The sequence below is a fragment of the Labrus bergylta genome, chromosome 7 (assembly GCF_963930695.1).
Source record: "Labrus bergylta chromosome 7, fLabBer1.1, whole genome shotgun sequence".
Taxonomy (NCBI): Eukaryota; Metazoa; Chordata; class Actinopteri; order Labriformes; family Labridae; genus Labrus; species Labrus bergylta.
In genome coordinates this window covers 23,617,865-23,645,793 of record NC_089201.1, presented here as the reverse complement: position 1 = coordinate 23,645,793, position 27,929 = coordinate 23,617,865, and the positions used below count along the sequence as shown (strand labels likewise).

The 27,929-nt window shown below is 40.1% G+C and overlaps 1 protein-coding gene across 2 annotated transcripts; it reads left to right on the top strand.

Annotated features, from left to right (window-relative positions):
• The first annotated feature begins 388 nt into the window (after window positions 1-388).
• LOC110004458 (zinc finger protein aebp2) lies at window positions 389-23,772 on the top strand. Of its 2 annotated transcripts, XR_010666692.1 has the most exons (10): window positions 389-1,666; window positions 2,837-3,047; window positions 3,955-4,062; window positions 4,313-4,499; window positions 6,437-6,561; window positions 13,462-13,529; window positions 20,653-20,766; window positions 21,884-21,913; window positions 22,474-22,638; window positions 22,851-23,772. XR_010666692.1 is itself a non-coding variant. In XM_020660002.3 (9 exons), the coding sequence occupies exons 1-9, from the start codon at window positions 1,089-1,091 to the stop codon at window positions 22,855-22,857; spliced, it is 1,428 nt and encodes a 475-aa protein (XP_020515658.2). In that variant the 5' UTR covers window positions 792-1,088; the 3' UTR covers window positions 22,858-23,772. The 2 variants fall into 2 exon arrangements, 1 of the variants encoding a protein (XP_020515658.2); XM_020660002.3 differs by lacking the exon at window positions 22,474-22,638 and having other exon boundaries at window positions 792-1,666.
• Window positions 23,773-27,929: the final 4,157 nt, after the last annotated feature.

Genomic DNA, 27,929 nt, shown 5'->3' with positions numbered 1-27,929 from the left:
GGCTCCCTCTTGTGGCCTTTCTGCTGCAGCAACGTTGGCGATTTCCTTAGGCTCTTGAATGTGTAGACAGCACAAGACAAAAAAAAAACTGCTTTGTCTCTGCTCTCTGCCTGTCACCATCTGTGTCGGACTTTAAGTTGTTCATTGGCACTAGTGATGTTTCCTTCTTTCTAGGTCCTTGCTTGATATGTCACTTTGGACAAAGTTCCAGTTTCCATTTATTTGACAAAGTATAAAACACAACATATTCTTGCTACACAACAAATACAGGAGGGTAAAAAAGCATACTCAAAAGTTGTGTTCAACCAAAGTATTTCCTCTAAAAACAAACAAAAAATACTTGCTTTTATGTCAAGAGTGACATGACAGCATGAGAGAGATTGACTTTCAGCCTGTGCCAGCACATCAGTCAAAATGCCTGATTAATAACTCTTATTATACATCATGTCACCTTACAGTGATGCAATACTCTTCTAAAATACACTCCAAACAATCTCCTAAAATCAGCATAGGACCATTACTCAGTTGAAAAGGTAATGCCAGGTAAATGTTAATCTTGATGGGTGAGGATTGTAGAGAATACTTTAATTTTATTGTGTGGGAAGATTGTATTAAAAGAGAAAAGTTTAGTGTAGCTCATTCAATGCCATGTAAAGACGGTTTGTCAAACACTAATTAAACTCAACACAAAGTTATCCTCATGAATAGCTTGAAATAACTTTAAAATCTTTGGTAAAATTATGAAAACGTCATTTATAAACATAAAAAAACAAAATGCATATTCTGCCATTACATTCTACTATGCAAGACTATCAGGCAAATATAGTTTTATTTTAAAATGACAGTAACTTCGTTGTAAACTCTGACTTCTCGGTGAAAGACGACTTGTGATTTCTGAATTCAGATCCACATGGAAAGTTAAAATACCAACATCAGAGGTTTTTCCTCCTCATCGTGCCGCCCCTGACCAATCAGAGAGCAGACAGTGTGATTGACCACGCCCTTCTTCTGCAGTGAAACGTCTGACTGTGCAACGGTAGAATTTTAATACCGAAAGTGTCCCACGGTGCGTCGGTTACGCCGCTGAAATGGCTGCTGCGGCGACGGAAGAAACACCCGCTCTGCCGGCTGAGAGTGACGCACCGCCAGTCGTGAAAAACGAGGGCAACGAAGAAAGGGCAGTGGGTAGTGAAGAAAAAGAAGAGGGCCTCACCGAACCGGAAACAGAGAAGCCATCAGGCAGTAGGGTAGAACCGAAAATGGAAGAGGCGGACGCGGAGGCCGGTGAAGAGAAGCCCGCTGCAGCTGCAGACAAGGCCGCCAGCGAGGCGGTTGAGACGGACAGCGGGGCTCTGCCGGTCGAGCCGGAGGCGACAGCCGCTGCGGAAGACCGGGAGCTAGAACCGGAGCCAGAATCCCAGGAAAGCGAGGGGGACTGCATAACCGAACCTTCCAACAACAACACCGCCGTTAAAGAAGCGAAGGAGGAACCAGGAGAGGACAGTCGGTGTTCGGGGACGGAATGCGAGAAGAGTAAAACAGTTTGTGAGGATGTGAAGAAACCCACCGGTGGAGGGGACGGGGAGCTGGGCGACAAGAGGCGGCCGAGCGTGGAGATATCATCCTCGGATGGGGAACCGCTGAGTCGTATGGACTCGGAAGACAGGTAAATTGGGGAAAATGGCAGATTACTATGAGGTGTTGTCTCTCCATCCCACCTTTTGAACGAGCATGAAATCACAAGTAATTAGGTTTTTTTTGTTGTTGTTGTTAACAGGCCTTACTAACACTGAAAGCTTCTTTTTTTATACAAACCACTAATGAAGTCATCTCACACATTCAGGCATGTTGTAAGACACATAGGTACTCTGACTTTTCATTTAAAGTGCCTAACATGGTTATAAATGCAACTCCAGCTTCAGAATCGTCTTGTGTTTTTACTTTTAAAAAAAATGTCCCTGCTTTATTCCCTGCTTAAAAAATGTGCAACATAATAAAACTGGTAAAGTTATGATTGAAATCATCATAAAAGGTAGAGAATTATATGAAATGAGCAACTATTTGACATCAAGTTCAAGTATCTGCTGCTTTCAATAATTGGTGCTGCTGACACATTCTGTTTGGGAATAATTGAAAGTAATGTGGTTTAATATTTATATCTATACAAACACTGCTTCAAGTCATAAACAGATGTAAAAAATGCAGCTTTTAAAAACCCACAAGACTGACAGTCAGCTGTTTATTGCTGACAGAAGGTCTCCCCAAACACTCAGACCACTGACCTATTGGACTTTTCTCAAGTTTGTACAATTAGCAGGTTCTTGTACAGTGAATCCCTGCCTTCAACTTACATGACACAAATTAACATGCAAATAGGCCTACTCACTGGAGGGATGCCATACAAATGGTGGGAAAATGACACTTATTGAAATATTATTCTGTTATTATCACGTTTAAAACTAGAGCAAAAATAACCTCTGTTGAAAAAGGGATAAATTAAATGTTTCTAGATGAATCAGTGATAAGTAAACTTTTGCCTATGAACCCTTTATTTATGCTGAAAGCACGCCACGTTTACAACATAGTGCCAGAATCATTAAACACAAAGATATAATTGATTTGGCACGAGTGATTAAAGTGGTATGCGTGGAAAATCAGCTTCAGCCCGAAGGCTTTCACGCACAGAGCCTCCTTAATGTGTCTGCACCTGTTCTTCATGACTGTGCAAAGCTGTGAAGATAGACTTTATGGCTTTAACAACATCCTATTTATTTTTTTTTTTTGTTATTAGTGGGACTCAATTCTTCCTTCCGCCCCACTCTCTCTGTCCTTACAGTATCAGCAGTACCCTGATGGAGATGGAGAGCACGGTATCCAGCGGGCGCTCCACCCCTGCTATGATGAACGGGCAGAGCATTCCCAGCTCTTCCGGGTCGAAAACAGTGGCTTACGCCTGCTGCTGGGACCTCTGTCCACAGTGCTACAACTCCAGTCCTGACCTCGCAGAGCACATCAGAGGGATCCACGTTGATGGGCAGAGAGGAGGGGTCAGTAAACTTTTTAAACTTTGATAAAAGCTTTGTGTTGATCTCCTTAAGTCTTTCTGACAGGACACATATAAATCATCAAGCCTTTTTTTTTTTTTTTTTGCTGTTTATTTGAAAGTGAACACTCGAGGCAGAATTGAGGGGTTAAGTGTTACTGGACTACATGCAGCTATTCAGTATTAATGTGGGCAGCATCAACTTATTCTAACTACTTTCTCCCGTAGAAATAGTCCCATTGTTCACTGTGCATTTTGTGGAGTATCTGACTTTAAGGAGACACTGTTTTTGATGATGTTTTCAGTAAAAAAAAAAAAAAAAAAAAGGATGTTTGAAAACAAAACAAAAAACTATAGCTACAAAAAATGGGATTTGGATGAATATTGAGAATTTTCGAACCTATCTTTGAATGCGGAAATATAATTATTTGGAATCCAATTATTGGTTATTGCTTCAGAGGCCACTTGTTGTATCGTGATGGTTGTGTGGTTTTCATAAACTGTAATGTGCCACACACTCATACACTCATTCTGCATGCACAGTTAAAATAAAGGGGGGAAAAAACAAACAAAATGATGAAGATGAATAACCTGCGATCATGATATGTGATTATGAAATTTTTCCACTTTCTTGACTTGAAACACTTTGGTGGATCTACAGTCTGTAGGCTACGTTAAAGAGTCTCCAGACTCCACAGAGTCAAAGTTAGGACAAGTCAGTGCAACATATATAATAAGAGAACATCTGTTTTTGTCTTTTTGTCAATCCTGCTCCAAACTGTCTTTGCCAAAAATATATCCTCTCCCTTGTTGTTTCACTGTGCAACATTATGTTCTGTTACGTATGTTTCCCAGTTTGCATCCATACACGTCCTCTTCACTCTTTATAACTGTTTCTCTTTATCCCTCAGGTTTTTGTGTGTCTATGGAAGGGTTGTAAGGTGTATAACACACCGTCCACCAGTCAAAGTTGGCTTCAGCGACACATGTTAACCCACAGTGGAGATAAACCCTTCAAGGTAAAAAGAAATCAACTCAAATGCACAAAGTTGTAATGATCAGAGAACTTTGGTGTCTGATAAGAGTTGTTCCATGGGTAAAAGTTGTAGTATCACCATCTTGCCCAATCCATCATCTTATCTCTCTGATTCACAGGACCTGCTCTAAAGTACTATTGACTTAAATTGAATTCCTCAGTAACTTCTCTCACAGTGTGTCCCCATATGGCAAATAAACAAAGTTTCCTTTTGTTGTTGTGCTTCGCTTTAGTGTGTGGTTGGAGGTTGCAACGCCAGCTTTGCTTCCCAAGGAGGGTTAGCTCGCCATGTCCCCAGCCACTTCAGCCAGCAGAGCTCCTCCAAAATGTCGGGCCAAGCCAAACTCAAGGAGGAGTCACCCTCCAAGGCCAGTCTCAATAAGAGGAGGAAGCTCAAGAACAAACGCAGGTGCTCACTACGTACGTACCTAACAGACACACAAACTAACCCCTTGTCAAATGTTTCGTGCTTTCTCTCAACAAGTTCCAACATCTCTTTGTTGGAGAAGCTAGAGCTGGAACACACACACACACACACACACACACACACACACACACACACACACACACACACACACACACACACACAGGTGCATAGGCTTGTGTCAGCTACACAGATGGATTCTCTCCATGGCAATACTCTGAATTTCAAACCCACTACTCTTTGCTCTGTAGTCTTATAGTATTTTTCTGTTTTTCCTTGACACTGTAATTAGTCAAATGTTGCTTAGTGCTGTGCTCCTGATCATTTATTTCTTTGTTTATTTAAAATGGACACAGGAAAACATTGGTGCTCTAACATTTAACCATGAACAAGTCCAAAATGCACTGCTCTTAAGAGTTTATAGCAAAATGCTAATCTGCAACACCTGTCCAAATATCTTTCAAAATAAAAGCAGTTTTTTCTCTTTAAATCCGAGTCACCTTAGCTTAGGACAGTAAAAACACAAAATAAAAGCATAACAAAACCGTTTCTTGAGGGTATCTCAGTTTAATCATTAATGTTAATTTACACAGAGAAAGCAAATAAACTGGAACTCCAGGTCGCATTAAACCGGGATCATTGGGCGTCAATGAATCATTCTGTACATGCACTCTTACATATTGATGTCTTACAGTGTTATCCTTTCAGATAAAAATTTACACTGTATTTCACAGAATAAGCACTCTGAAGCTGCCTCTAAGTCATGGTTTCAGACAACACTGGTGTAGCAGTGCAGCACGTTTTTTAAATAATAAAGATCATAAAGTACACAAGATTGCATTAATTTGATTCCCAAATTAAGACAATGGTAAGAATTGCTTCACATTGTTAATATTGAATTAAAAAATGCATGCAATGACCATTATACATGCAATTAATCAAAAATGTGATTGATCGCGTTTATCTATTGAAATTCAGTGATTGAGCGCAACTTAACAAATGAATCATTTGACAGCACTACTTTTTATTCATGAGACATGATGTGAGAAAATACATTTAAAAAAGACAAGAAAATGCGAGAAGGATATTGTTTGCCTTGAAGAAGAGAATGTTTGTCAATAACTCTGTAATCTGACAAACCAACCAAAAGCATCAAGTTGTATGGAAATACACAAGTTATCTGCAAGTTCTTTCAGAGTTAAATGCTTGGAAAATAATGGCTAAACATGAAAGTTATTTTAACCAGATTCTATTGATTGTTTCAGATGTAAGGTCAAGGTTTTTTTTATTCGTCTCCCTCGGGAGAAATTTGTCTCGGATGCTGGGAAATTGCTGCATAGACAATACATCGAAAACAATATAAAAACAGTAATTACAAATGTGCAAAAAAACATTTAGCTTATCCGTGCTACAGTTCACCCAAGCGTCTGCTTACGTATCCATACACACACGCACGCACGCACACACACTCACTCCTACAATCGCAGGCGCATGCACACTGTGCACATGTACACATGCCACTCCTAACACTTACGGGTTCATACAAGTTGCAACAGTTGCTGGCACATTTTTTGGTTAGCTTTTTTTTTTTTATCCGATAATAAAAGAGAGATTATCATATTTCTGCTGGTTTGGTTGTTTAACCCAAAGAAAACTCACTAGTGATTACTTCTTACAAGTTTTCCCTGAAGCTTTAATCTCATACTTGTGGATACGTTTCTTGCAGATGTATTTGTAGGTGTTTTATTGATCCAAGTTCACGTTTAAAATCCACAAAAAGCTTTTATCAGTCAGGGGATGATAGTGACATAGTTGCGGTTAGTTGGCTTGACTTTGAAAAGCCATGATATACTTGTAGAGTAGAAGCCCTGGTGTGATGTTTATGTGACTCTGAGTCTGGCCTCATGTGAGTCTGTCCTTCTCCCCCTTCCAGCAAAGCCTCATGACTTCTTCGATGCCCAAACCATGGACGCTATCCGGCACAGGGCAATCTGTCTCAACGTCTCCACCCACATAGAAAGTGTGGGGAACGGCCACAGTGTGGTCTTCAACAGCACGGTGAGTTTGTGTTGCTCCACTCACTTTGTTAGTCAATTAGCGTTTTTTTTCTGACAACCTGTTTCCAATTAAAGGAACCACAACAAGTAGCTGAGGAGAGCGAGAGTGGTTGAGGGAAGCGTTCTCTTTTTATTGAAGGATGTGTTTCTCTGCTTTATGGTCGGCTCCGTGCAAAATGTTGGTGATAAGAAATCATGTTGATCCCTGCTACTGGATCAGCATTGAACTTCCTGCAGTATGCATGGGGCGGCAGCACCTCAGTCTGCAGGGACTTAGTGGGGACAAGTCTGAAAAAAAAAGGCTGGTAGCTGGAGAGGCGCCACTTAACTTCCTGAGCACTGCTGATGTGTCCTTTAGCAAGGCACTTGACTTCCCCACCCACTCAGGAACGCCCGCTGTGGGCAGCCCCCTCACTCTGACATCTCTCTATTAGTGCATGTCCATATGGGATCCTGTTTGTGCGCGTGTGTGTGTTCCAACAACAGAGTGTAACACTTCCCCTCCAGGGATTAATAAAGGATATCTTCTTTTAAAGGTGAATGTACAACAGAAAATGATTTAAGCCAGGCATTAGTATGAAAACTGATTAGATACAGTAGGTTTATTTGTTTTATTGTTCAAACTAACATGGACACAAGAAAAAAAATTAAAAACAGTTACTTCAGTTAAAAAAAAAATACTTCATCACAGATTCTCAAACTATCCTGTTTTTGTGAAGACTATGCTTAAAAACATATTTACTTTATAAACCTATTCATGGAAAGTTCTTTGATTTGTGTTAGCAGTATTCCTACACTATGAGACACTTGACACAGCCAGATGTCAAGCAGGCAAATGACATTAATAGATATGTGTTCTCTCTAATGTACAAGAAAAAGTCCATCTATCTGACAAGTAATTTAAAATGTTAGTAATATTCTTTCTGGACAACAGGGGGCATGAATGAGCCGTTATTTGAGAATCCATGCATGTTTTTTTTCTTCAGTGCACTTGAAGTGAACCTTGTGAATCGCCCCTAAGGCTTAATGTTGTTTTTCTCTGAATCAGGCTTCCTGGGAAAGACAATTGGCTTGTTTTTGTGTATGTTGCTCAGTCCACTTTGAGCCCAGTGCAAAGCACATTTTAATGAGCTCTATGATGCATTTGCACATCACTATTGAGGGCAAATATTAACACTTAAAATAACTATTTTCCAGTGCAAGATTCCACTTCTCCATCCTGCTGACAATTTGTTCATATAGTTGATGAATGAAATCTTCAGCAGTCTTTATCTTTTATTACATTTTTCTTGTGAACTGTGTAAATTACAGTGTTTTTTTTCACTGACTGCTTTTTTGGCATTCTTCCACTAGGGGGCACTCTCAATCCTGTAAAAAACAAAAACAAAAAACCTGACACTACATGGTGTCAGGGGAAAAGGGTCAACGTATGCTGTCTTGCTGTCCCTTCTGTAACATTCTGCACATTAATGAAGAAACACAAACGTTCACATTTAGTTTTTTTTTAAGCAAAGTCTCATTATTCTTAAAAGGAACAATACTGTCAGTCAAGTCAGTGACAGTGAGAATGTTTACAGTGTTCAGTTCTCAATCACTTTGACCTGTATAATGTTTCCTACACTACAGAATTAACTATTTGGTTTCCCCACCTACTGAGATAACCTATATTTAGATTATATCTTTAATGCGCTATGCTACTGTACTATGCAGCCGCTAGTTAACCTCGCAGAAACAATTGGTATACTGCTCCGAGAAGACTGCATGTTCTACCCTGTTATGAAAATGGAAACCTCTCCTGGGGGACCTTCTTGTCAAAGCACTTGGATACAGTCCTAATTTGAAGCCACAAACATGCTCGCACAAGTAGGAGGGTATAATAAGTATGCGTCATTATACAGTTTAAAATGGAAATTATGTTTTCTTCTTAAAACATGGAGAAAGAATACCCAGTAATTAGAGTTTGTTTTAAAAGTTACATAAAGTAAAGAAAAGGGACATTGTGTGCAGAGTTACACGAGATAACACTTCATGGCTTTTGAAGTATTTATTAGAGTTTAATATCAGTATAAATTAGAACTGCATGTTTGCATTAGTGTCTCTTAGACATGGATGTGAGTTGTCACAGTATTCACATTTTTTACATGATTTGCAGTAAATAAAGTAATATCTAAGGTTATATGTAAGCCATGCAGTTCCTTTTATATTTCTGTGGATTGAAGAGCTTTATGAAAAAGATTTGTTTGGAACACGCTGCCACGACTGAATCGTAAAAATAATTTCAAACTGCAGAAACTCTGTTCTTTTTTCACCAGAAGCTTTTGGTCAACCACAAAGCTGTCTTAGCAGTGACCATCAATTGACACTCCAATTCACTCGTGCTGGCATGACACTAAACACACAATGGTGGGGACTGTGAAACTGTTTCAATGAAATATTATCCATCGCCCAGGGGCAACAACTAAATTACTTCTCAGCTGACAGCACCAACAACCATGTGGGCCTACAGGAAAAAGCTGTGTTGGCTTTTTAAGTGAGCATGTCATTTTCAACATGCACAGCAATTACTAGGTAGTGCTAGCCAATGAAGGGAAGGTAGGCACACTTGTCACTTGACATTAGCATATGAGCCTGCTAGATGGATAAAACAAGACAATGGAAATGCAGTTTAACAATCAGCACTCAAATCAGATTAACAACAAACAAAAAAAAACCTTGTTGACAACAGTGCTATCCTCACTATAGTAATGGTCTGCTCTTCAGCTCTGCTCTGCTCCTGTAAAACCTCAACTGCTCACCAGCAGCCAAGAATTTTAAAAGAAAAGCTGAAGAAAAAAAAGATGCAGATAGAGCTTGGGAAGAGGTTAAGGGAGGTAACCACATATTTGGAACGCGACTGAGAAGGAGTGAGAGACAGCCAGGGGAGGGTGAGTAACAAATGGAGAGAAACAAAAACTTTAAGAGAAAGGACAAGTAAGGAGGAGGAGGGGGGGGGGGTTAAGTGAAGGTCAGGGTCTTCAAATCGGATGGAGATCTGACCAGTTTGGCATGCATTCTCCTTCTCTCTAACCCCTGGAGGGTTGTGGTGGAGAAGGATTGCGGCGCTACGTCAAACCCCAGTCCCCAGCGGACCCTCCCAGGCCCGGGGCGATGGAGCATAGCCGTGGGGGTTCTGTGGAGTTTGGCTGGTGGGCCTTCTAATACACGAGAGCTACTCAGGAATGTTTATGATGGGATATTTTTGTTATTCTGCCAATCTGCGTCATCCGCAGCCTGACCCCCTGACACGAGACAGGCACCCAGTTTTAGCAAGCCTGCCCTCCCCTGGCTGTGAGTCTGTCGTTTTCACTGCCTTGTTTTGGAGCCACACTAATTTCCACTGTTCACTCCCTGTTTCCGACACTCTCCCTCCCTCCATGTCGATATATTACCTCCCTCTCTCAGCTCTATAAAGGATTAGGACTGTCCCTTAAAGCACGACTACCATCAACAAACCACTCAGCTCACTAATCACTTCATGCTGCTTAAACACAAACTCATCCCTTCTTCTTCAGCCTTCACATGGTCATGGCCTCTTTAGGTGTAGCCTGGGCTTGTGATTATTAGCCCGGTGCTGTGAGAGGCCTAAGGTCATGGGTTAACATGCTTTTTTATTTTGTTTTATTTTATTAAAAGGGCAATAAAGCAGCCGCTGGTGTAGTGCGTCTTAGCTGCAAGGATTGAGATACTTATTGTAGAGCCCGCACAGGATTCAGGCTAATGCTGGCCCTGCTGTTGTCTCCTCTCCTCCGTGTGGGAGTTATCATAGAGCAGCGCTGTTCAGCCAAGCCCCAATGGAAAGCTAGCTGATAAAAGCCCAGCCAGATAAATAAGAACAGAATGCAATGACAATGCTAATTTATGAGGTGAGACTAATTGTCTGCGAGACTTGGAAACATCACAGAGAGGTCTTAAATATAAATTCGAACTCTTTTAATAATAGAAAAAAAAAATATTGTATTGTGAGCGTGACCTGATTTTGGAAGCATGGATCATGGTTTTCAAATGAATTAGTGAGAGATAATGTTACGCTTTCTGGCTTTTATTTTTGGGTATGTGTGTCTATAGAAACAGGCTAAAAGCACAGTGCAGGCAGGCAAACAAAGGGAGCTTCTCCACACAACATGAGAGTACGTGAAATAGTCAAATGTTCAGTAGTTGGAGCTGAGTAGTTACTTGCTACTTGTTTGATTTTTGTGGCCGTCTTTAAATAGAATCATTTTAAATCCAAGCGCAATGTCTGCTCTTTAGAGATCCCTCCTTTTCATCCAGATGCTAAGCTGTTACTGCTGCTGCTATCTCTAACCTCATGCAGACTTGAAAAGAGGCTGATTAGAAAGAAAAACATTTATATTATGTCGAAGTGCACAGATTAACCTGCTGGTGTATTCCAAAACAATCCATCTGCATCAGCAAGGGTCACCACGATCACAATCCAGTAAAATCATTTAATCCGAACACATTACATCCTTAAAGGTCCTGGATTCATTCAAAATGTAAGTCAAAATTTCAGCTGTATTCTCTGTACTCATTCATGTACTCTCTGACCTTCCCCCTCACCATTTCCCCCTCATTTGACCAATCAGGACCTTTAATTCACTGTTTCTAGGCTACTATAGCAAATGACAAGCTGAGTAGAAACCGGACTTCCTTTCTCTTCCCTCCGTGGCCGGCATTACACATGATGCAGATGTGTTAGCTGTAAAGCGGGATAACAGCATCAGAAGTCTCATATCGATGGAGAGTCGGGAGCAAATGAGGTCAGCTGACCTGAGTCGGCAAACGTGAATTCAAGTTACAAAAATGACGTCAACAGAAACCAGATTTACAACAAGTTCAATGTTTTAATTATTTAAACAACGTTAAAAATGCGTTAAAAAAAATAACACTCATAATTAACAGTTTTATTTCCCCCCCATATTTTTTTTATTAAAGGGCAAATACAAGACAAAGTGTACACTTAAAAAAAAAAAAAAAAAAAAAGGGTTCCTTTATTTTTATCTTTATAGTATGCAACAAAACCCAACACCCGTGTGTTCCCACATATCCTCAATTTGGAAAACTATACAGGTTCAATACAAGATTATAGGAGAGAAGCATAGACCAAGAAAAACTAAAGAGACTAAGTGTGAATATGTCTTTGAAACTGTAACCAAACTGTTTTTTTCCTAAAAACTTTGCAGAGACACCGCCTTACCCAACATAAAAAACCTCTACAACTCGATACCTAAATATAAATGTGGATTTGCCGACTTCTTTTTGCCACTTCTGTATTCACAGCAAAATGCAAAGTGGGTCTTTCTTTTTAGTATGGCGTATAGAGTATTAAGTATGGATACAAAAAAAAACAAATGTATTATTTAATGCCAGACAGAAGTAAACTAAATTGGCCTGAGCTGAAAAATGTATCAAACTGTCAGACCGGTGTTATAAATAAAACTGATGTGTTTCCTGAAAACAATAAGATTGTTAAATGCTTTACATCTGAAGTGTAAGAGGAAGAAAAGCTGTAAGATGAGGACGAAAGTGATTTCTAGGTCTCTGTCTCTTGTCTCCGGAGAACAGTCTCCCTCCTGTCTTCAAACCAGTTTCCATCAAAGCTGCAGCCAGTCCCTCGAGTCCCAAAAATAATTTCAGATATTCATGTGCGTAAGAGAGCTTCTTCACATGTGAGCTCATTCCCTCTCCTATAAATAGACATTCCTTACAAAAAAGAGCCCATTGACGCAAGAGGTTATATTTGCGGCTATTTTTGACTCTCCTGGTTATTTTTCTAACTTTTTCTTTTCCTTTCTGACAATATTTGTGCGAATACCAGACCCGTTTTACTATCAACCAACACAGCAGGATAGCTGAGATGTTATGCATGAAAAGTAAAACTATGCAGGAAATCTGGTCATGTCTTTCAACTGTATTATCACAAGAAGAAAAGGCCTTGAAGTTTGACTTTGTGTTGTCTGACTACAGTGGTTGAGAAATGAAGCTGAGTCACAAAAACATGGAAAACCAACTTGCAGAAAATGATGTGCGGCGATGGTTTCCGTAGGACTGGTGTAAAGAAGAAAAAAAAAACTTGTTGTGTCTGGAGCTCACTGAATCCACAAGAAGAGCATTGACTTAGTTCTGGTGATAGCTGCTCCCCCATGTCTCTAAAGAATGTCAGCTGCGATAAGCACTTCTCAGTGAAGTCCAGATACTATCGAACTTTTGTCTGGATTTGAATTCCCTGGATACAGTTTGTTGCAGGGGAATGTGTCAGAGATCCTGTTGAAAATGGAAACCTCACTGCGCTCTTGCATGCATTATTAAGAGGGCTCACATTGCTTATTAGTGTAATGATCAGGCACTGTATCACTCGGTGAGATGTTTGAAGCATGTAGCCTCATTATGCACTAGAAAGAAGGGCCCGGACCGGGGCATGTCTTTGAAGCCTGCTCTCCACAGGCATGAGACGATGCTGCAATCAGAGCCAAACCAACACATTTCTGCTAATCTGATGCTTGTAAAATCAATAACTCTCTTGAAACTTGAAATCAGCCATAACATGTGGGTTGAAACATATGCCTACGTCAATTGTTGGTACAGTACGGTAGAGTCAAACATACTTTTAGTGTTCGTCTTTGCCACTGTTACTTTGCTAAATGTTGCTCAATGCTGAGCTCATGGTGGATTAATGTTGGGTCTTTGTAAATAATAGAACAAAAGGGTACGGTCTAGACGGGCTCTGTCTTGGTGCAATGTTTGTTATAATTGGTGCTATACAAATAAAACGGATTGATTGATTGATCAAAGACTGTGGTGGTGAAATGATTAGGCTCTTTGCACTTTTTGAATCTTCTTGTGTTTTATTTACTCTTCTGTTCAGGTTCTTGCCAAAAGGAAAGAGGGATCTGGCAAGGTGAAGGTCCTCCTACATTGGACACCTGAGGACATGTGAGTAAATCTTTCCCTACAGCACACTTTTTTATAGCCACATTAATATATATATATATTGATATGAAACACAACGCTGTGTAGCGGCATGAATTAGGTGATCCGATAAGTAGAGATTAAAACGACATTTATTCACGCCACACTGCTACAATTTAAGAAATTAGACGTATTGTGAAACCTGCTTGTAGAAACCAGCGTTATATGCACATTTAATGTCAGTGATGGAACTCGTATTACTCAGTTGAACATTTTATCACAGTCCCTGCAGCATCCAACAGCTTAGCATTTTTTTTGTTTCATGGAAATCTGGATTTTTCATCTTTTCTTAAAACTTCAAAGGAGAAAAGGGAATGCAAGGTACTGTCATAAATCATGAAACATCCTTATCCTTAAACAAAACAAAAAATGAGTATTAAATATGTATTTTTTTTATCAGTATAGGATTTGAATGCATGGCAGCTGAGCACTTTGGACTTCATTACTTGCTTTTAAAACGTGACATATCCTTAACACATAGTACGATCTCCTGCACATGCTTACCATGTGAAGAGGTGGGACTGAAACACAAACATTTCCTTTTTGAGCAGCAGAAGGGCTGCATGCACATACAAGTGAACATCACTAATGCACCGTGTGTATTGCACTGTGATAGTTTTATGGTTATTTTATCCAGCCAGTTGTGCACTCAACATAGTGACCTTCCCTTATGTCAGGGCCTCCTATAAATCTAACGTTACTGCCTTCCCTTGGCTGATGTAATGTTTGTGTGGAGAGCCCTTTAGTGTGAGGGGTCAAGATCCTTATTCTGCCCATGTCACGCTAGCAGTTCTGTTTGAAACCCAAGGTCTCTCTTCAAAGGGATCTGTGGGCATATTTATCTGCTACTATCATCACCTCGTGTTATGATTCACCTCCTCAGCCCATTTGTGGTCTGTCACTGGTTCTGTACCATCTTCAGGTGCACTAAGCTCTCTTCTAAACACTGAATCAGAATCAGCTGTTCATTTGTTTTTCTGTGGCTCTGGATCCCGTAAAAATCATGTTTAGTCAATTGGGTATGAGCGACATCCCCTGCTGACTATGTACCTATTCCCAGCCCACTTTAGGGAAACCATGGCCCCTCCTTTGCTCCAGGTCATTTAAGCAATTGGGCAGAAGTGCAGGCAGGTTCTGCACTGTGCCTTATGAAATGTGTTATTCTCATAGAGAGAAAAAGCTTCCCAGAATGATGTGATTTTCAGCTCAGGGGAAGCTTCCACCACACTCCCACTACCCCATTAAAGGGTTGACTGCACAGTCTCTGAGGATGATCAGAGAGGAGAGAGAGAGAGGAAGAATGAAAGTGAGGTGGAAAGAAGGTGAAAACAGGTGGGGGATAAGAAGACGCAAGCCAGAGGGGAAAGAGGTGTTTAAAGAGAGAGGAGGAGGGGGGAGGAAGAAGAGGAGGGTTGAGGGAGGAAACCAGAATAAGGTCAAAGAAGACACATTTGAGTTTGGAAATCAAAGGGGGAAAGATGGGTTTAAAAAAAACAGCAGAGAAACTTGGATGATGCATCATGAAGTAAACTTCAGCTGACAGCTTCCGTTGCCAAAACCTTGTTCTATAAACCTGCTGCAGCTTCATCCTTGCATACTTCCTCTTCTTTTCTTTCTCCTCTCTGATCCGCCTCTGCTCTCCCCTCCCCTCCACACCCCACCCCACCCCACCCAGCATGTGGGAGTGAAATCCTGTGCATAAAGAAATAATGAGGGGAAAGGGGGAGTAAGAAAAAGATGAAGTTTGGTGATCAGGAAAGACTCCTCCGTTTAATTCCAAACAGAGAGACACAAATGGAGATGGATATCGTGACTCAAACGTAGATAGGAGCAGAATGGATGAGGGGAAAAAGTAGCCGACTGAGAGTGGAGAAAAGTGAGAAATGGGAGTGGGAAGAAAATGGTTGTGGAGGAGAGAAATGTGGTAGAAGGAAACCAGAGAGTGAGTGATAGGGAGAGTATTAAACAGAAAGAGATAAAAAAAGAGAGTGAGAGGCCTTTTGGCTTAATCCATGCAGGAGAAATCAGAGACGCTGCTGAGTCATATATTTGCCCCGCGGCTGGCAGGCGCTGGTAATTAATATGCAGAGAACCAATCCATAGAGGGGTGGTAAAGGAAATGTACAGTGTTACCTTAAGCTGTGAGCACAGTTGTAATAACTCCCAACAGACAGAATATGACAATGTGATGATGATAACACTTCAAATGTATGTGTCATTTTTTTTGTCTTGTACCTTTTAATGCATATGTTACCAAGCAGCTCTTTTTGCATTACCTTTCAACCACTTTGACAGCTTACATTAGAAGAGATAAACACACTGATTAATCCGTTCCCTACACCAATGCAAATACATGGGAAAGGCTAAACAGTAGACGACAGCATGTTCCGTCTTTAAATGCCATGTAGCTCTCTGTTAGTACAGAATCATGGACATCACTCCAACATGAGGATCAAATAAAAGCTTGACAGGCCAGCAGCCTCTGTTCAAAATGTAACATTTTTAGACATGGACGGTTGGCAGTGAGTCTCGCTTCAGCCTAGTTAATATCTAATCTCTGGCTCTGTGTAATGTCCTAGTATCTGACACACAGCCTGATGGTCATTTATTCAACAATCATGTGTCGTGACCCTCAACACCAACGTCAACATCAAGTACTGTACTGTGAATGTGTTCATCTGTGGGCGTGTGTTTGTTTAAGTGCATGTTCTCAGTAACCGAGTCAATCATTGGCCATGTTAATGTGGGAAGTCATGTTTATTAATGGTAGAGCAGGCTATTCACATTCTGACTGACACTCATTAACTCCATTTGGGTTAATGAGTAACTGATTAACACAAACCATTCTGAACATGAGCCACCAGCAGCTCACTGAGCAGTGTGTGTGTGTCTTTATATATGTGTGTGTGTGTGTGTGTGTTTGTTGTGTGTGTGTGTGTGTGTGTGTGTGGAGGGGTTTGACAACGAGAAGACTATAATTGCCGTCTAATCTTTGATGGATGGCTGAATGGATTCCCCTGCATGCTGTTGAATGCTTCAGAATAACAAACAGTAGAACACGCTGTCAGTGACAGTGATCGCCTGGAGTCACTGGCACAGTAGTTGTGACAGACTACAAGCACAACATAGCTGTATCTCATAAACCTTTTGTTAGCTGGTCCATGATATTCAGTTGTTTGTTTTTACCCATGCACCATTTTTTCATACACCTCCCCATGAAACAAGTCTTAGTATCTACTATACATCACATCAAATGGTGACAATCATAGAATCAGGGCATTGATGTAGGATCCTTTAATAAGATAATGGTCTGTTAGTGACATCTAAATGTAGTTTCTTTCTGATCTTTGATCATTAAACAGCAGTACATGAACGTTTAAACGCACATGCCAGCGACACACTTTACTTATATAGCACCTTTTAAAAAATGGATGTTTAAAAAGTGAAGGCAAGAACTCTGGAAGGTAACAGAATTAAAATGTCAGAAGTAGTTTAGAAAGTTCCACCAAAAGGGTATACAAAAATACAAATTCAAAAGGTCTACAATATGTATTTGTGAGGTAAGATTTTTCTAAGAAAGACACACGGCTAACCTAAGACTATGGCCACTCGTTCTTTTTTCAGACTTCAATGCATTCACATAACTACCTACATTGACTGATAATTCAAAACCCATTGATACATGTGAGGCACAATTATCTGTGTTCATAAAATGTAATGTCAGCCCAATTCTTTAAATATGGCTCCATGGGAATAAAATCCTTGTAAACCAATACATATAAGATGCTTCCATTTCAGATTGCATTTTCTTCTTTGAAGTCCCAGAACTCAAACTCTACATCACCTGTTTTCTACTTTACAGGATAATGTTGTTTATAAGAAAATAGATCTCCTGCAATAATTCCTGCTGAGTAACATATAAAACCATTTAATATGCTTGTGATTTAACAAGCTGTTTTGTGATGAGCTTATTGCTCCTGGCAGGTTCAAGGTCTTTGATCCATCCATCGAGGCTGAAAGAGTGGGTTTCACTCTGGCTGATAGCCCTGTAGTCCCCCTCATAGAGGCCTCACTCACAGTATACATTTCTTGATCTTAAAGAGGCCAAATAAGAGTCTCCTCTGGAAAAAAATCCAATTGTCTTGATTTGTCTCAATGTGACTTGATTGGGTCTTTGGGTGGAGAGATATTTGAGGATATGTTAGTGTGCATGGAAAGGACTGATGTTAACACTTTTGTGTATGTGAGTGCATAACATGCTGACCCCCAGTTTGTTTCTCGGTTGTGCCTCACAAGCATAAAAAAAAAAAATGACTCATCTGTACCACAGCACACTGACTCTGACATGTTTAAAGTTACTCTGGACTGGAACATGTGTGCACACACACACATGAGTTTACTGTATATTTAACATTCAGCAGGTCCTCCTCTGTCATTTGAGGTTTGCTTTTCCCAAAGACACTTACTTACTCAAGACTTACCTAAACATACGGGCTGAATGGCTCTGTTTCTTGTCTTGTCTCTTCTTTACTTCCTCTTTTTACTGTGGCTCCATTAAAGGGGATGGATACACTTTTGCCTTGCTCGCCCAAATTAACAGAGAGACAAACTTAGGTAAAAATGTAATTTGAGGGTTAAATTCATAATCATAATCACAGGCCGTCAAAATAATCATTTTTCATAAATAATCATACATGGGTGAGTTTCTTAATTTGATTGATCTATTTTAGGACTTTCTCTTCCTAATGTTTCTCGCCCATGTTTCCTCTTTCCCCTTTTTATTTTTCTAAATATTATATGGGCTTTTTTTTCCTCAGTTATTTTTATTGAATTTTGCATTATTACACACATTAACACGAACAGGTTCCCACCCTCATACAATCCCCCACCCCTTGCTGTCACTCAAGTATAAAGACTCTTTCACAGTTGCCATATTCTGTTGACGGGTAAGATGAAAGACTCTAGTTATTGAGGCCCTTGGTGAAAAATAAATAAAATAAACATAAATATACACAAATCTGTATTTATAATAATACTCTGATGTACATATAATAAGGAATTTGGCCTTTTTGTCGTTGCTTTACAGGACAGCTATAGAGAGACAGGAGGTGTGGGGAGGAAATTAGAATGGCATGTACTAAAAAGTGTCAAGACCAGGAGTCAATTCAGCAATCATTGTAATGATTGTGGCCTCTGTACATACGGCTCGTGCTCTACCAACTAAGAAAAAAAGCCTCACTCTCCCAATCTTTAAAAGTTTATTTTCGGGGAACAAACTTTTTTTTTTTTTTTTTTTTGAAGTCTACTGAGGTTTAAACTCAGTTTGACACTATGTCGGATTACTTGTCCGTCCGTTGTCAGCTTTAATTTTCTTAAGCAGTATAGTTTGCTTTTTAAATTTGTCTTGAATGGAGGATAAAAGCTTGTGAAGTAAGCTCTTCTTTTGTTTTTGTTGTAAATACATGCTTGTTTGTTCCCATCATTGCAGGATTAACATAATTTTAGACTGAAATCTGTGATAGTGGTGACCATCAAGTCACACTTAGTTAGAATGTTTGTTTAACTATTATAGCCTGAAGGATTTTACTGAGTGCATGGTTGGATATTGGTAGAGCATGAGTACACTACCGAGGGTTTTCTGAACTTTATAGTCTGCACTAAATTATCCAATGCAGTTTACCCGTCCTCCAGGCACTTAAACAGGCCATAAAAGGTTTTGCAATCACTGTTTAAGCGAGTTGTTGTACATTAACATGAGCCATGTTTCCCCCCCTCCCTCACCACTTTCTCTCTTCTCTTATTTCTTCATTTCATTTCTCTGCTTTCTATCACTTGTCCTCTCTATTGTTCTCTACCTCCACCCTGCACTCCACTGTACTGAATGTGCTGCATGTAAAGCTCAAACATCACCCCGTCCCGCTGAATGGGCTGACTAGGCATGTGAATGAGTGATTTGGCTGGGTGGCTGCCTGCAGAAGGTGTGTGTGTGTGTGTGTGTGTGTGTCTGTGTGTGTCTGTGTGTGTGTGTGTGTGAATGTGTATGTGCATGCGTGTATGTTTGCGTCTCTGGGGGCTCCTGTGATGACGCACGTAGTGACGGGGGGAATGCTGGGGGTGGAGACAGGGGGGTGGGGAGGTGGGGTGGTGGGGTGCTTGATGGAGGAGGGGAGGCACACTCGACTCGCTAAGCTCTTTGTTTCCTCTGCACCTCGACTTGCCACGCCAGTGCTCTCACACACTCCCTTCTTTCACAGGGGATCAAACTGTACAGTAAGGTGCAGCTGAGCCGTACAGTACACCATGTGCACATGTGTGTTGGTGCCTGTCACTCAAAAGACATCAAGTCCCTACCCTGCAGCTTTAAGACATGAAAAAAACCAAGCTGTTCTGATTTAAAGGTGCCTAGCATCTTTTTTTCAAACGAATGCTCCAAATGATCTCACGAGGATCATTTGCAGCACACAAAAACACATATGCATGCAGGCTTCTTTTTTTTTTTTCAAAAGAATTATGGAGATATTTTGTCCATACTAGACATTGACAGCCTTAGAGGCATGGTAATGCAGGCTTCAAAGAAGGGCAGTGGGTTTGACCTGCTGCTGCTGCAATGAGGACAACCAGCTCGTGATGGATCATTTCTAAAACACAAGAACACACTCTCACATGCATGAAAACACAACACAAACAAAGTCTTTCCCTGGCAGCGCGTTTGTTTTATTAAGATGTATTAACAGTGAGCAAAAACCTTTTTGAAGATGGTGTAGACGTTTGTTTTTTAAATCATTGACATTGGAAGACAATACGCTTCTCCCCTGTTCCTGTTTGTCTGTGTGCAGATCTGTGAACCCACCCATGTGCATTTGTGTCAGGCTTTGGTCAAGGCCATGTTACTTATGGAAATGTACTCAGTGGTGTTCAGAGGGAGGTGTTAACATGTGTGCTGGACTCAATGAGGCTCTTTGTTCATCTCTCACCTGGATCCATTCAACCTTCCCCTCACTCTATCCCCCCTTTTCTCTCCATCTTTCTCATCTGTGCTCAAACCTTGACCACATCTCTCTATACGTGTGTGTGTGTTCTCTTGCAGACTACCTGACGTGTGGGTGAATGAAACGGAAAGGTCTGGGCTGAAGACCAAAGTGGTGCACTTGTCCCAGTTACCGCACGACACAGCCATGCAGCTTGACCCCAACATCTACAGGTGAGTGATGATGATGCTGTTGGCCTCGTTTTGCACATTCACAGATACACAAACAAACATTGATTAAATAACGTATTTTCTCTCAGCCACACACATGGCCCATGCCCAATATCACCTATCCCTTAGAATAACTAATTGTGTGAATATATGGGTGCCACAACAAAGTGATTGCAATCGCTTGCCTCTGCCCTCACACCTGTTTTTCAGCGTGTGCAGCATCACTATCACTTTGTTCCACCAGGGGGCAGCAACTCCTGGCTGCAACTATTTGTTTAAAAAATCAAGTTATGACAGGAATGTCATTCATCTCCTGTAACAAGATTTCATTGTATTTGTCAGCATATTTTGGCTATAATAATAAAGGCCTGATTATTATATACAAGAGTTATATTATCTTTTGGGAAATTCAAGCTATGAATATAATAAAAACAAGGTTAATTTGAGTATGTGATGCAATAAAAAAATAGAGCTTAATAGAACTTATAACAGTATATATTTTTTAACCAGAAAATTAACTCCACAGAAAATGTGACTCCACAGCCTATACCTCCTGAAAAATATAATCTAAGCAGTAACTTGAATCCTGGCAGGCTTGGGGAAAAAAAAATCACTGAGAGGACAAAAATGGGTTTCTTTATAGTATACCACAAAAGACTACAAATGCACCCTGAAAGCAGAACAATGTGCCCAAAATAACAGATTGGTCTTCTTACAGGAGATATATGGCTCACTAGTGTGCTGATCAGCAGACAGGCTGGCTGATTTTAATTGGACCTGAAGGCTCAGTAAATGCAGGGGCTGCTGCTGGACTCTGGTTTCACAGTGAATATAACCGTCAGCACTCAGCCAGTCCATGTCAAGGTTGTCCTAATGCATGAAATGTCCCCAACAAATGAGGTGCTTGGTGCCTGTGGCAGTTAATATAGTAGGGTACTTGAACACCTCTATGTGTAAATGGGATGGTCAGAAAGCGACTGACAATGGTGGCCTCTTCGGATTGTTATGTTCCCAGCAGTGTTTTTCATGTTGTGGCTCAAAAGTCAGCTCGAAAACATGATCACATCAAAGAGTCTCTTTGCCAAATGGCCTCACTATTTTTTTTCTTTTTCTTTTTTAGAGCACTTCCTCAGAAACGTCTGAAACGCAGGTAAGCTGAAGCAATTCCACATGTGTGTGTGTCATATACTGTAGATGAATGTCAATTGATGTAAACTTGATATCCTTAGACATCAATGGATTCTACACACACAGCACCATACTGTTCGTTTGGTTTAAACACTAAATGGTCTAGATATAGACATATACTTTCATATACCTTATACAAATGATATATATAAGTATAATTTGAATATTATAAACTATTGAATTTCTGACTAATTGACTAAAATAAATGACTAAATAAAACATCTCGATTAACAGAAGCATTTGTGTAGACACAGATATAAAGACAAACAGCTATATTGATGCATAAGAAGAGTATATCTTTTTTTAACATCCCTGCAAAGCTTTAGAGTTCATAGTTCTGTTCGTCTTTATATAGAGATAAAACAGAGTGCTGCTGAATTCTTGATTGTAGCCTCAACCATAAATCCTACATGTCGTTACTGTAGCACCGGACACTTTAAAAATCACTACAGTCTTTGTGCTATTTAGTAGATCAAATGAAGACGATGCCTTGATGTTATGGTAATGTTTGTGCAATCACAGTATTACCCGTGGTCCTGGCTCTGCGTTGTGGTGAGACTTCATTGTAGATGATTACTCATCGCCCACGGTGTCACTGTTCCTGTGTACTGTGAAGCTAATTAATTGGGAAATGGGCCATTTTGGAGCCACAACCCTTGGCATCGCCTGTTTTCACTTATGCACGAGGTAATTCTTGGTTTTTGTTCATTATTTCTTTAATTGACCTCAGCAGTTTAGTCAAGTAAAAGCTCTAAAATTCACAGTAATGTGTCGACAAAGGACGTCGGCTCAATGTCAGAAACCCCAGCATGAAGCCCATTCCTCAAACCTTGATCTCTCTGATGCCACACTGAGAGCGTCTCATCCTCTCTGTCTCTTTCTCCTGTCTTTATGCTCAGCCTGTAAGGACTCCTCTGTGGACTTGATACTTAAGGAGAAGCTTGTTCATAGGAAGTTATCTGTATGGGATGGGACGCTCTTCATCTGTCTCGGCTGAACGGGGGGATTGAAGTGGCGATTTAAAGGAAGTATAACTTGGCAATGCTGCAGTTCTCCTACTCTTCCCTTTTTGAATTTTGTATATCTGAAATGACTGTCGTAGCCGAGGGTGATGTAATCGCTGACAACACTTTTTTCTAAAGTTTGTGTTTATCAACAACTTAAATGAATGTGGTTTTTTTAAAGCATCAAACTGAAATAATACTTAATACCCAATGTTGTAAAAACTGTTTTGTGTAACTTGTCAGAAAAAAATGCATATTTTATAACTGTTTTGTGTAAAATATTTATGCAGATTTTTAACTTATTTTTATACCATTGTCTAATGTGGGTTTTGTGAAGGTTCTAATAGAACCGTATTTACTGTGACAATCTTTGTTTGGGATATATGGACATCTCTAGTTGTAAATATGTTGTACACATCTTAAGTCGTAACAAATTATTTATACTCGCTGAAGGCTGTACTTTTTACCTATGTGTATGACAATTGGAGTAAGCGCTTGTACTAGTCGTGTCAGCCGTGCATTTAATGCAAAAACACAAGTTCACAGGAGCAATACCTCAGTAGTTACAGACACTGCAGTGCAGCTCTTAATCTTATCCAGCCTGAAGACAGGACAGCATGTCATATGACTACAGCATTCTTAAAAAAAACGGTACCCCAACCCCCTTTCTTAAAAGTAACATGAATTGTCTTTATCATAGTTGTTATGATAACTTTACATTATTGCTTTTTTTATTTTTAAACTGTTTTTTTCTATATGATCTTGTCCCTGTTGGAAATGGAATACTGTGTTTGTAATAAATGGGAGAAGAAACTACCGATGTTGTCATATGCAACGTGTTTGTACAGACGAGGACGCAAGGTGTTGAACGGTTGAAAGGAGCAGTTCATCTACTATGGTATGAATATAAGCTCCTTGTGTGTGTGATGGAGTTGATGGCTGGGTTATTTGGCGTCCATTGGCAGAGCAGCTTTTGGAGCATTCTGTAGAAGAGCTAATGACTGGGCCAGCAGGGTAGATCCCCTGCTGGCCTCAGCTGTTAGTGAACATGCCTGCAGAGGAAACTGAGTTCAGGGAAAGGTCTGCTACAATATGGCCACTCTGCCATTCACTGTCTCATTCGCTCACACAAAATTCATGGGGATTTAGGACTCCTGCTTGAGGCATAATGAGACCTTCAGGTGAAGTTCCATTCATTTGGAAGGGAAACCACGTTTCAGGCACTCCGTTGTTTTTTGGGTGTTTATCTGCAATGGTCTGTGACGGTTGAACGGTTTTATGCCAAATTCCTTTTAAGATGACTGCAAATTACACAGGCATTACAATAACCCCACAACCAGGCTGACTTAAAGTAATTAAATGTGAAGCTTTCATGTGTGCCAACAAACATTTCCTTTTACCTGGCTTACCATGACGGGACGGGAACAGTTTAAAAAAAATACTATCGACTCCTGTTACCAGTAACTTCAAAATATTTGGGTCAGTTCCAGCTATTTTCCAGCATTAGGGGTAAAAGTATTTTATTTAATATTTTCTTTTTTGAATTCTGCAACCCCAACAAAAATTCTAATTTCAATCCATTTAGCCATTTGAGTTCATGAAGTTGTTAGTTCATAATGGCTCTGTCAGATTTTGCTGTTTTATATATAGAAACATTAAAACTGAAAAGTTCATAACAAATTTGTAACAAAGTTCCATATTATAATAATAATAATAATAATAGCGTTACAAAAGTAGAAGAGGGGGGCCGTAATGAGAGACAACAAGGGAGAAATAAAACAAGTCCATAAGCTCCTTTTTGAATCATGCAAATGACATTGAACCAGCCACTTGTTGTTGCTTGGGGTTTGATAAGTCAATTGTAAGACTTTTAACAGTGCCGCGTTATTAATCTGTGAAGAGGAAGTTCTCACTGATAAGCATGTTCTGTGACACTTGAATAGACCTATCAGTTCTTTCTAGCAGAGTTAAAAACATTCCCACCGTTCTGTCGACAATACTCAACAAATTCACAACAGACCGTTTGGCAGTCACAAACGTGGAGTAGAGATTACAAACAGGAAGCGGGCCATGTCTGCAGTATTTTTCTCCAATAACGATCAATATGGTTCAGTAGAAAGATCAGTCTCTCTGCACAGGTTTGTAGCCGACTCTACTTGATAACGTAGATATGCAGTCTTTGGTGGACTACCCTTACAATGTCCTGACATATACACAATCTGTGTGTTTTTTTTTCTACCATGGGTTACATTTTCTGTTTATCCAGTATACATGTTGTGATCAGACATTCAGTCTGTGGCTATTGTAACCTTAAGATGCCTCAAATTAATGACTGCCTTAAGAATAACTCAACATAACATTGAGTGCCTATTCAAAACAAGACATTCAATCACTATTACTTTTTTTTCTTCACACCAGAACCTTGCCCTTAATCCCCAGTTGTGACTCACTGTAGAGCATTTTCATTCCCACACAACATCCTTCTTTTCAAGTAACTCAAAGTCTTGAAATCCCTGCCATTTGATTAAGTATCCATGCTTCTTTATGTCCCATTTCTCTTTAGCTCATTGTTTTCCCAGCATTTTCCTGGTGTGATTCTTAAGCAGGATGTTTATCACATTGTTACTATGACTTCAGGAGTGACATCATTTGGAGCGCTCTGAATGATTGATGGAGAGACTGGCAGGCAGATTTAGAAAGCGGACGGCGGCTCTGCCTGCAGAACCTAATCCTGGCTCAGCCTGTGTGAGAAGGAAACGCTGCGATGCTACCCCAAAGTGTGACGTCTGTTCACTCGACCCGATGTGATGAATCTTCCTCCTTCGTCTCCTCTCACACCCAGAACAATTCCCTCGCCTTTATGTCTCCACTGGAATACCCCTGATAAACTGTCTTTGTTTTGGATTAATTAACTACATGGGAATTTGTTGATGTCATTTTCTTTATTATTAATCTTGGTGACACCACTAGTGGAATGACATTCTGTTCTCTGACATGTTAACCTCATTTCGTTGCTTCATTTGTCATGTGTGGTAATCTATCTGCAAGTGTCTTCAAGTGGTTCTAATGCTCCAACCTGGAGCTCTTCCATGTTCTGCAGCTCTGCATAGACTCAGCCCTGGATGATCCTTTTTGTGTTTTTCAGTGTGCAAAAAAATCTCCTCTTGCTCTTGATGCATGAACCAATTTCTCAGTAATGAACAGAGACCTTACATCAAGAATAAAGCCCTGACTTGCAGCTCTAAATACTGGAAAAGAATAGGTTTCCCCTCACTGCTTCACTTATTTCAGAGGAAGAAATGGTTAGCAACTGGAATGAGTAGAACTTTTTTTTTTTTTTTTTCGGTTGACTAATCATTACTAATAAGTGTGGTATACCAAAGGCTACTAATCATCTTAAAAAACATACAACCGATTGACAGAACTTCATAATAAAATCAGTTCATGCTTCATTACATCTGTATCAGGGTTTAGTATTTATATTGTACTCAATAGGAATAGTTAATTATGCTGCTGCCTCATCTTTTTCATCAACATCATCTAGCTTTGGAAAAAGTAAATGTATTCTAAGAAGAATAAAAGACAAACCTGTTAGTATGCATCCAGAGGTAACAGCCCATATAAGGGATTCTTGTAGGAAGTATGAGAAAGTATACACTCGGTGGGTGCCTGCAGAAAAAAAAAGAGGACAGCTGCAAGATTATTTTTTTTTTGTAAACTGTCTAACTCTTCCTTTGTAGATGAAGTTTAATTGGCTTTCCATCATGTTTCTGATTCTTCTGCTGCAGCAAGAAGCTCTAATGGCCCTTTTATTGAGTGGCTTCTCTATCTCTGTGTTTCTCTTTCAAGTCTATTAGAGATGCTGCAAGTGTGTGTTTTGACATATCTGTCCGTCCATATCTACATCTTCTTGTGTAATTCAGTCTGATGGCTCGTCCATTTGTTTGAGCTCTGTCCACAAATATACTTGGACAGCTTTGGTCTCTTCCATTTGTGCAGACTGCGCGGAGAAACGGTCAATAATCTACCCTTAAGTGGCTCTGAATGTTGACCCCTCCTGTCAACATAAGGATCTTGTCTAAACATCTTCCAGCCAGGGGAAGTAAGTCTGCTTTCAGTTATGGTGTCTAGTTTGTTATCCACTGGGTTTACAATGCAGGGTGTCCTTTACTTTGGTTTGGGTCAGGTTTTGTGGAGCGTGGCTGCACTGTTTCTTCCGAGTTATTAAAGGGATTGTGTGCGATAGTCGACATGCGTGTGTGGATGAGTGTTTATGATAAACAACAGACAGATTGAGTTGCAAATTCTTCAATAAAATCGGAAACTTTTATTGGAATACTATTTTAACACACAATACTATATTCCATGTGATTAAATACAATAAAACCCCCATAAAGCTCAGCTGCAACGTATTTAAAATTGCTAAAATCGACTCCTCCATCTTTTTTTCCCCAACATGAATGATAATGAGATAATGTCCTTCCTATCTGCCACTAGTCATTCTGTTTAAACATAAACAACAAGAGGGCCAAAATAACTAACTCATTTATAGACGTTATGCTATGCTAGGCTAATCAGCTGCAGGCTCAAACTTCATACCTAATGCCTAGACATAAATGTTGTAAAATCACCTTAGGGTATTATGAGAAATAACACAAAAAGAAGCATATTTCACAATGTTGAATGCACACGTTCAGTCCCAAAGGGCAATCGGTGCAATAGACCCAACTGACATCATGCGACTATCACAATATGACCCTCAGAAGTCGTTTTGTTGAGGTTATGTAAGTCTTCATTACACTTGCCCTGCAAGCATTAGGAAGGTCTGCATTAATGAGGTCATGTCAAGCTCTGTCTTTGTGCTCGCCCCAACACTCTTTCATGGCTGTTTCAACATTCAGGCTCTGCAACGGTGTCCAACGGCCCTTTGGCCATTTACCCTGCGTCGCGCTCGCTCTCCAGTCTGCTAACAGA

Excerpts from the sequence above, each read along its gene's own strand:
- LOC110004458 (XM_020660002.3), top strand. The coding sequence starts at position 1,089 with ATGGCTGCTGCGGCGACGGAAGAAACACCCGCTCTGCCGGCTGAGAGT. Across the intron at positions 6,562-13,461 it reads GTGTGGTCTTCAACAGCACG|GTTCTTGCCAAAAGGAAAGA; the intron begins GTGAGTTTGTGT and ends TCTTCTGTTCAG. Across the intron at positions 13,530-20,652 it reads CATTGGACACCTGAGGACAT|ACTACCTGACGTGTGGGTGA; the intron begins GTGAGTAAATCT and ends GTTCTCTTGCAG.